Here is a 10,719-nt window from a genome sequence, read left to right on the forward strand (position 1 = left end):
AAGGACGCTGTGTAGTTCGTCGGCCCACAAGCCTTTAGCTCTATCCAACCTGGTCTTTAGTCCGTCCAGGATGGTTCTTTTCGTAACCTCGGCTAGGTCATTTGTCTGGGGGTAGCCTACCGAGGTGTATTGTTGTTTGATGCCGAGGGAGGTGCACCATTCTCGGAATTTAGCGTCATCGAACTATTTTTCATTGTCTGTGACCAGCATGTGGGGGAGGCTGAAGCAACAAATAAAGATGATTTCCAAGGTGAATGCGTCCATGCGGCCAGCGGAGTTGTCGTGACTGGTTGAGGCGTCGTCTCGGCTCTCCTTAACTTGGCGGAGCTCGTCCTTGACGGCCCCAATCTCGACTCGCAACTCAGCAAGCCCTAGGTCAGCATGGGCATGGGCCCCACTTCTGTCTTCACGGACCCGGTGGGTGTCGGCTCGGACTCCCAAATACTCGAAGACAGGATTGCGCGCTCCTCTACGGACGCGACGATCATTCAAAACATCCCTGAGATCTGAGACGAGAAGTGGAGTGGGGTGGCGTCGGCTCTCGCCTCGGGAGCGAACTCCAAGACGGTCGAGGTGCCCGCCATCGTCCTAGGGGGCCTCCCTACGGTGGCGGTGGTGTTGCTCTGAAGATTTATGACTTTCTTCGGATTGAGCGGGCATGCTCTCCCTTCGGCTAGGAGGATAGATATTCCTTCGTGGTGAATCTAAGAGGTGGTTGTTGCCCAATTCTGATGGTTCGGCCGGCAGATTACTGTGGTCGAGAGCCAGTGGCTCGACGTTCTCGTGTCGGCCCTGATCCTCTGACACCCCAGCGAGGTGGTCGCCTTGAGAGGAACCTCCTGCTCGGGGGAAAACTTCTTCCATTCGTTGGGTGAGGCGGTCCAAATGATCGAGGATGGCCTGAAATTGCTCGTAGGTGACCAGGTTCTGATTGTTTCTGGCTCTCCTCACCATGACTTTCGAGCTTAAGGGGGGTTTGGATTTAGAGTATTATTATTTTTATCCTAAAGTGGGGGTTGTCTTAGCAACTCTTTCTCACAGACGTCGCCAATTGTTGCCGCGCAGATTGGCCGGGGGTAACGAGGTAAATTCACTCTTCAGATTCCGAGTATTATCCGATGACCCCGGGGCCTTGGAAAAGGTTGGCTGAAGCCGATGACTACAAGCCGAGGTGAAGTGTTCCTTCCAAGGACTATGGTAGCCGAGGACTACAAGTCGAGACGAAGTCCTTGATGGCCAGGGATACTACAAGACAGGGAATGTCAGAGGCCTCAGGGTGAATACCCAAGGCAAAGGCTCCGACGCTCAAGTTAGTACGAGGTGTAAAGTAGGGGAGGGTGCGGGAGAGGACTTGGAGAGAGTTCTCGGATGCACCAGATCTCACTGAATTAATGATAAGAAGACAATGTAGGTGCAAGGAGTAAATGAGTGAATGGTGTTGGAGGTTTAGCGTTCCGGATCCCCTTTAAGGGGCAATTACCTCTTATTTATACTTGAGCGTGCTGGAAGTAGGTGAAGATGAATGGCCCGGATGAGAGTTGTACGAGGTCAGGCTGCAGGCCCTGGCGGGTACACCTGACGGCCATGTGGTTGGCTCTGTATGGAGGCAACAAGGCTCCCTCTTATTGTGGCTGACGCTGTCAAGAGTCAGTGGGCTGGGCCTCCCAGCCCGTGGTGGGCTGGGCCAAGCTAACCCACATCAGTAAGAACCCCCTAAATCAAATTGAAGTTTATTTATTGGTTTGATTCTAATGTTTTGAAGCATTCAATTTTTTGGTTAAAACGAAGAATCCAATTGACCAATTAATACCTTTTGCATTTTCCGGACCATGTTATCAACAACTTTTGATCTGAAATCTAAGAATTATCTCGGAATGAGATTCTAGTGAACTCAAGTTGCACATCACATCTCATCAAATGAAACATTATACAAATTGTGTTTCACTCAATAGAAATAGATTTGTATTTTCTGACTGTGCCTGTAATAGCTTCTTCAACTGGTAGCCTCTCCAAGCTTGAAGCACCATAAAATCCGTGAACACCCTTTGTTCTCTTCAGTACAAATTCTGCCTCGTTAGGACTAGATATAGGACCTGCACAATCACAGCAAGAGATTGTTTTTGGTAATATCAGTCTTAAATAAAATGCCAAGTTGATACAATTATCTCAAATTAAGGACTTACAGATTGACAGAAACCATGGCTTTTTATATAGAGCACAATGGCAGGACAAGAACTCAAATAATTCTCATTTATCACCTCCACATTTTTGCTCTTTGCACATACAAATAATCACTAAAGAGTAAAGAGGTGGCTAGTGGCTAATCTTACTAAAACTAGGAAAAACAGAAATTATTGAATTGCTACTATAATAATATAATAAGAACTCATTAACTAATGAACTCCTTAACCGATAACTGAAATTTTAAACATAACCAGACAATGTGAAAAATGGTCAAAGTAATCCTACTGTTCTGAGTACAGAAATATAAATAAAAATTTCATAAAATTCAATATATGAAAACTTGGCTCTTGCATTGGTTGAGTTGTATACAATTGTTTCACATTAAAAGAATTCATACTGACGATCATGTGCCAGTTTGCAATAGTCTTGAATTGATACTCTCCTTCCCTTTTCAGTTCATATGAAACATAACCAAGGATTGTGACATCTCTCAAATGAGTTTTGCATGTATTTTATGTTTGGGGAATTTTTTTTTAATGTTTCCCGTTCATGTATATATGTATTCAGCTTCTGGGAGTTATATGATTTCTTCAAGAATTCTTCATTTTCTGTTCCTGAAAAGTTATTTATATATACTACTATATTAAAAAAGAAACCTTCCTAGAATACTGGTGAGGCTACACACACCTGTAAAGCAGTTACCCACAACCTCACAGTCCCCCCTTATCTTTTTCTTCCCAATTATGTACCAAGTCCCAAGTATTTGAATGTGCAGTATTGAACATTCCACCATCTAGTATTTTCTACTTTTCATGGATAAAAATTTGGACCATTTCTAAATTTGTGCATGTCATCCTTGTGCAGGAGCCATGCTAATCTTCTCTGTATCATTCCAAAAACTGTCCCCCTCTAGTATTTTCTATTATGAAGCTCTATAGCATGAAGCATGAGAATTGATTTAATTCCCAATAAAATGAATAGTTAGCATGTAAAAACTTCATATGGTAGGAAGCACGAACAAAATACCTCCATGGCAGAGCACAATAACATCTGGGTTGATCCCATGTGCAGCATCAGCAATAGCTTGCACACGAGAAACACTTTCCTCCAAAGAGATGGCAGTTTTTGCGCCAATAGACCCTGAAGTGGTGAGCCCCATATGTGCCACTACAATATCAGCTCCAACTTTTGCCATGGCAATTGCCTCATCTTGGTTAAAAGCATATGGCGTTGTCAAGAGACCCAATCTATGTGCTTTTCCAATCATTTCAACCTCCAACCTAACCAAAAGAGTAAAACTAAAAGTCTGAGTTGCATAATATCAGAAATATAAGGCTGCAAATTCTCTATAAATAAATAATCAAAATTATCTATTGCGATTTACCCGTATCCCATTCCAGTCTCTTCCAGATTTCGCCTAAAATTACCATCAAAAAGTCCAACTGTAGGAAAGTTCTGCACACCAGAAAACCCTATCGATTCCAGCTGCTTTAGAAAGTAATCCATTCGGCGAAATGGATCAGTTCCACATACTCCAGCAAGAACTGGTACTTGCTTCACTACCTATATACAGTGTAAATTATGCATCTGTAATATTGTCTCCAAGAAAAAATTAAAAGTACAGAAAAATAGAAAAAGTGGATCATGGTTAGGATTCTTTTTAGGTTCAATATTTGGATACGGCACTGAACGGAATGGAATGTCAAAACAGGATTCATGTAGCCGACCCCATATAGCTGGGACAAGGCTTAGATGGTGATTGAGACCAATTTGGTCTTTCAAGAATATTAAATCAACTATAAAGAGATAAAACCAGAACCAGAAAAGTTCAACATAAATCTGTCTGAAAGAATGAAAAGAACTATGAGACCTATGAGACTGGCACTTAACATCCTTACTAACTATAAGATAACACATGGGCATCAGCTGAAACATGGCAATTAGCATGGTCTGATTTTCAGCACTCTTTTGAAGCATTATTATGTCTGTTCCTATCTATTATTTCTGATTTAATGTAATTTTGATCATTTACCTATTAAAATATCCTGTGCTCCCCAAAACTTGGTTAAGATTAACTTGCCTTCTTTTACCTTAGTTTTTATCTCCACACATAATGCATGGCAATTGCCAAATAAAGGGTTTATTCAGTTTCATCATATAGGTGTCAAGGTGTCTAGGCAATTTTAGGAGATAGTGGAGCATCTAGGCATTCTCTAAGTGATAGAATTTTACAAAAAATCTTTCTAGGTTAGTTCCATTGTTTTATACTCTTTACTATATAACAATGAATTTCATTTAAAACTTGGTAAATTATTATAACCGAAAGAAAATTACATTTTAAATATATTAATCTCAATATTTCAAAATAACATTATATAATATAGCAGTTGTAGCAGCTAAAGAAGGTTACAATTTTATACAAAGAAAATATTTAATTTGTAGGATGTTGGCAATGAATGTGTTATTAGCAATTGCACTGCTACAATAGAGAGAGAAAGAGAGAGAGAGAGAGAGATCCCCTGTCCTAAAGCCCTTGAAAAAACTCTATATATGGTAATGTGATGATGGTATATGCACCTAGTTAAAACCCATTATATCATACTAGGCACCCCCAAGGATGCCTTTTTCATGGCTTTGATGACTACGTTCCATTAGTGGCTGATTTTATCACCAATTATTTGGTGAACATATGCTCCTGTTTAAAGAATTTCACTGAAACAACTAGTTAAAACTTACTGGCAATACTTCATTAGCCATTTCAAGTACCACTGCGTTTGCATCTGCAAAGGGCAACAGACCTGCCAAGGAACCCCTTCCTGCCATCCGAAAGCGTCCTGAGTTGTACAAAACTATCAGATCGACACCACCTGCTTCCTCAAACTTGGCTGATATCCCTGTGCCTGCACCAGCTCCTATTATGGGGATACCCTTATTTATTTGATCTTTCAACTGTTCTAATATTGCTTGAGTTCTTCGTAAAGTTTCTGTTAGGATGATCAGCAATAAGATCTTAGTCCGCATCTTTGTAAGCCATTATGCAAATTTGCATTATCATATTACTTGTTCTAAATTGATATGATCATTTATTTTAAAATTTTCTAATAAATTAACTATTTTATTAAAAAAATATCATTTTATTCCCAACAAAATGGAAGAAGAAAATTATTAAAATAAAGTATCCAAATCAAATTGCTTATTTAAGGACTACAATAAAAGGCCTACATTTTTCCAAAAAAAGAGGGGGTTATTTGGAAGTGTTTTCTTCAACTGCATAATTGTTTTCAATTGATTTTAATGAAGAAACAGAGTACAAACAATTTCCCCGATTGAAATTTTGATATATTTAAACATGGATGTGTCATTTTCTATATCCAGCCTATATATAAAATATTTTAAATCATCAGAAATTTATTAGGAGAAATTGGAAAATTGGACCTTTTATGTTATATGGGGGCTTTCTATCCCTTTAGACAACAAACAAATTAAAAGAGATACTTCAATAAATTTCAGGGAAAATGCACCAAAAACAGGAAAAGAAATATTTTTTTTCAGAAATATATATCATATTGACCTGTTGGTTTCACCTGGTTGCACTTTTGAACTATTTGTTTTGTCTCATCTCTTAAGGTTTACCATAACCTAGGGAGGTAAAATCAAGGAGCTGGGGTACAGTGTAGGTTAGACCAATCTGATTATCCAGCATGGTCTAATTACTTAAGTTATTAAGTATTAGGTTTACTTGGAGTTTCATCCCACATCAAATGAGGATGAAGTTCCATGCTTACAGTAAAGCATTAAATAAAGATAAAGATTTTTAGTCAAACCAAAGATGCAAAACTATATAGGATCAACATATGGATAAAGTGGAAATATTTACTCAACTTGCAAGGCTTAGACATGGTACTTAAAACAGTCTGAAAATTTCCTTCCAGTACTTGGATATTTAGACAACTAAACACAACTTGACCACTTTTCATCACAAAAACTGATCAAGATGCAGAGCTAAAATGGGTTAAAGGGAAAAGAGAGTATGAACATATCAAATCATGCTCGATAAGGTGCTTCTGACAAGTTTCAATTCATTTCCACCTCCATAATGAAAAGCTTTTGTGTTCCAAGCAGTTTATAGTAATAAATACTCTGAGAAAGTAAAATGTAAATTGCAAAACAAAAAATGATCCAAATAGGTAAACAAACTATAACCTGGTCTTGCATCAGGGAAATCTGCTGGGCTGTAACAAATGGCTCTAGACACTGACAAATCCCCTTTAGAGATATAATCCTCATGGAGATCTTGATGGGGCTGAACTGAAGCATTTTGTTGAGGACAATCGTCTTTTGAGTTCTTGGCACTAATTTCCAAAAACGAGTCGACCAACAAATTTGCAAACTCAGGATCATTAATATGATATGGATATGTCTTTACCTGTTACAACAGAATATAATCAAATATAGGAAATTTAATTCGAAAAAACAAAAAAATATGGAGTCACATTTATGCAAACCGTTCAAATGAATGTCATAGCAAGTACAATCTGATGAACCGATAATATACCTGTCGATCTTCATTTGTCTCAATAAGCGTCTCCAGTTCACTGATAATTGACCTAGTGGCCTCAGGATCATAAAACGGCTTCCCAGGGGCATCCAAAACAGAAATACCCTTCTCTGGCAGGCAAACACATAATTTTGATGACGACTTGTTCAGTTTGTCTGCTATAAAGCTAGCAAATTTCTTATTTTCCTCTGCCGTAGTTCGCATAAGAAAAACCTGCAGAATTTAAGTTTTCGTGAAGTAGAATTAGTCCTTTTCTATGTGGAGAAAAGAAGTCATTCAATCTTATTTCTGTTTCTTCAATTGTCAAAGGGCAAGACTCTTTCTTTCTTTCTCTTAGTCATTCATATTATATAATAGTTGAACGTTATTTACCATTACCAATAGAAACCAAAAGATAAAAGTTCAAAAGCCTTTTGGACCACCGGAAAATAGGAGCCATCTCAGTGATGAATACATGGGAAATCAAACTAATACCTCAGATAGCCATCTTCATTGAATCTGGTAAAAGATGAAAGTAAAAAAAAAAAAATTGTGTACCTGGTCATTATGTTTGTAAATCATTCTTTTCTCAAACTTGGAAGGTATAGTATCTTTAGGTCCGAAGTTCACCATATCCAGTGCTCCAATACTCAAGACTAATGGGATCTTCTTCTCTATAATAGCATCAAAACGGGAACTGTCACATGCCATGACACCTCCAACTAAATGATCTGCAACTTCTGTTGTTGTGACATCCAAAACCCCCTAAAAAGAAAGATATCAGGAACAACTTAAGGTGAGACAAACACAAAGGGAAATAAAAGGCATAACTAACAAAAACTGCATTTAGTTAGTGGCCTCGAGGATTTTAACCCAATTAATTTGATTTCACAGGGAAATTTAAATCTTTAATGAAATAAATGATCCAGAAACTTGGAAATAACTAAAATACATAAGCTAGATCTAGTAAGAGGTGCCCTGTAACTTTATTAAAGAATGCAGGTAACAAATTGACACCTGTACTACAATTACTGGTTCCAACTCCTCCACCATTAATCTAACAATTGATCAACCAAGTCTAGAAGGTCAAGTATTGCAGTTAAATCCTTGAAAAAAATTGAATTTCTGTCAAGCAAACCAAAATAGGATTTAGTAGAGAAAATTTGGTTCAGTTTTGAAGCACCCAATGACGCATCCAGAATAGGTGTAAATATTGAATTCCCTAGTATAAAAAAAAGCATTTGCTCCTGCTTTCTTTTCAAAAAAAAAACCTTGATCCCTTAAATTGAAATTAAAAACTCAGCTTATAGTAAAATTAATCACTAAAACATGGAAAACACGTACTCAAAGAAGAATTCACAGAACTACCAATTACCTGCTACCTCATGCCAAAGTCATTGTGTTCCAGTTGGACCACCAAAGACATAAAGGTCCACTAATTTTTATGAAATATGTATTGAGGTTGTAGGTATTTAGTAAAAAAATAAATGTTACACAAGATTAGTACCTGTATAAATCCCCCTCTAACTAGATTTTCCATAGCCCTTCCACCAACCCCAGTGGCATGGAAAACCAGTGTCTCATAGCCTTCTCTGGAAAGTCTTTCCTTGACAGCATTTACACATGGAGTAGTAACCCCAAACATGGTTATACCCACTGTAAATTTTTCTTTCATCTTAACAGAATTTCTGAACCCCAGGAGTCTTCCTACCACCATTCCAGCAAAGGCAGACCCAGCATTAGATAGCACAGCCCGACTTACACTGTTAATCCCACAAACATCCACCACAGATGGAAACAGTATCAAATCTGATGTCCCAACATAAGGTTGAGTTTGACCACTAGCTACAGTGGACACAATGACTTTGGGTACTCCAACAGGAAGGGATCTTAATGCAGGGGATATTAGAGATGTTCCACAGCTACCTCCAAGGCCAATAGCTCCATCAAGAACTTTATCTTCATGAGCTTTCTTAAGGAAAAGTTCCAGTGCTTCACTCATTATAGCAATGGCCTTGCCTCTGTCATCTGGGAGCAGCTTTGATGATTGTTCATCTGACTTCAAATAGCAAGAGAGAACCTCCTTACTTGTTACAAAAGGAAATCCTCCAAAGCTTTCTGTTTCCTTCTTACCGACAGAAATATCAATGATTGTTACCTGCACCTGTAGTTGCTTCAAAAATGTTATGAGATAGAAACTATTACATACCAAAAATAGTATACTGCATAGCATAAAACATAATAACACATTTATATTCCTAAATTTATATTATGATGAAATGCTGATAAATATGGAATATGCAACCTCAGCCTCTGTCGAACCTTCTCTATTTAATCTGAAGAAGATTATAATTCTGACAAGAAGGCTTGCTGATTTTCCTTGAAGAATCAAACTATAGTTCTCTCTTCCCCTTACTGAACAAGAGAGAAGAAAATTGTATCACATGACATCAGAACAGAACAACAAATGGAACTATGTTATATAACGAGCATGCAACCAGAAAGGATCTCTCTTGAGTCTTGACTTACACGATAGTCTCCAAAATAAATTTACCATGGATGGCGTGGCCAAAATTAGTTCATTGACATAAATAAACACCCATAGATATTGCAGGTTTATCAAATCCAGTAATCAGGGAGCATAATAAGTACTGCCATATTTTCCCTATAAAAGCTTCTTCCGGAGAATTATAGAAATAAACTTAGTTTATCATCTAAGTTCAGAAAATTATTAAAGAACAAGAAATGGATTAAGTACCATGTAGAAATATGGCACCCGAATCCGCAAATATTGAACTAGACCATGTGGAACACTGGTATTTTGTCAGCTGGGAAGAATTTAAGCAACGACATCAAGTATTGGCATGTTTTGAACGGTAATCTTGAACCCCACTTAAGTTAAGTCCAATTGTTTTGCTTAGAGAGCATACTTTACAGAACTGAAACTCCTTAAGCCAAGTCCAGGAACACAATCAACAAGAGAAACATGGGATAGCGTGAATCAGTTGATAGAATTTTTTACTTCATTGACCAAACGTAAAGACCCCTAACTGAGGTAATGGCATCCACCATTTGCATTTAAATGAAGAAAGCCAACTCTGAGTCATAAATCAAAATGTGCAAAGAAACAAAGTTACAACAGTCCCCAAAAATTCCTGTAATGAAATCTGAAGATAAACAACAACGAAACAAAGATGCAGTGGAGGATTCTTTATGGCTTTTCATGAAAATTCAAACAAGTAAGACCACAAGACATTAATCGCTTCAAACAACAAAATCCAATGAAGTGTTAAAAGAAAAAGAGTTTAAAGGAGTGTGCCTTGAAGGAAGAAGTCTTGGAAAAGCTGTGCAGATTGGATCGAACGGAATCAGCTAGAAATCGGAGCTCCTCCAGCTTTGTATCGGCCGTTCCAATACAAAAAACACGGAATACCCCTTCCCTACCTTCCATATTTTGCTCCTTGTGAGTTTAGGGAACGACTAGAACGATTTCCAGTTAGATTAGACGGCTGCTCTGCACAGTGACAGTATGGCGCAAGGGTTAAATATCCACAACAAGCTATTCTTTATGTTTTTATTATTATTAATCAATCAATTAATTAATTAATTGATTATATTTTTGCGAGTGGAGAGTGGAGGTGGAGGTTTGGTAATTGGTTACAACTTACGAGTCAAGCTCTAACATTGAATTTAAGTTTTATCTACCGAGTGTGAGTGATGATCTGATGAACTGATAAACTGATGAATGATGATAATCAGTTAATCACCTCACCACCTGATGAGGGCAGATTTGGCCCTCCAATGAAATTGTGATACGTGGCACCTCGTGACAATTAGGCAAGCCCCCAGGCAACAACTTACCAAGTTGGTCCCCCCCGGGCACCGGTCTGGCTGGCTTGGCGCGGCCTGCGTGCAACCTGGCGCGACCTGGCGCGGCCTGCGCACGACCTGCGCGGCCTGGCGCGGCCTGCGCGCGAACTGGCGCGACCTGCGCGACC

General features: G+C 38.5%; 1 protein-coding gene and 1 pseudogene across 1 annotated transcript; both read right to left on the minus strand.

Moving 5' to 3' along the window:
- Positions 1 to 1,795: 1,795 nt before the first annotated feature.
- On the minus strand, positions 1,796 to 10,267 carry LOC104595635 (TIM-barrel signal transduction protein). The gene is made up of 9 exons (XM_010256452.2): positions 10,041 to 10,267; positions 8,229 to 8,885; positions 7,280 to 7,486; positions 6,740 to 6,955; positions 6,388 to 6,610; positions 4,921 to 5,168; positions 3,569 to 3,747; positions 3,211 to 3,464; positions 1,796 to 2,093 (listed from the first exon to the last, which is right to left on the minus strand). The coding sequence occupies exons 1-9, from the start codon at positions 10,170 to 10,172 to the stop codon at positions 1,942 to 1,944; spliced, it is 2,268 nt and encodes a 755-aa protein (XP_010254754.1). The 5' UTR covers positions 10,173 to 10,267; the 3' UTR covers positions 1,796 to 1,941.
- LOC148791274 (U6 spliceosomal RNA) lies at positions 3,003 to 3,083 on the minus strand (annotated as a pseudogene).
- Positions 10,268 to 10,719: the final 452 nt, after the last annotated feature.

Source organism: Nelumbo nucifera, chromosome 5 (assembly GCF_055504915.1).
Source record: "Nelumbo nucifera cultivar China Antique chromosome 5, China Antique-T2T, whole genome shotgun sequence".
NCBI lineage: Eukaryota > Viridiplantae > Streptophyta > Magnoliopsida > Proteales > Nelumbonaceae > Nelumbo > Nelumbo nucifera.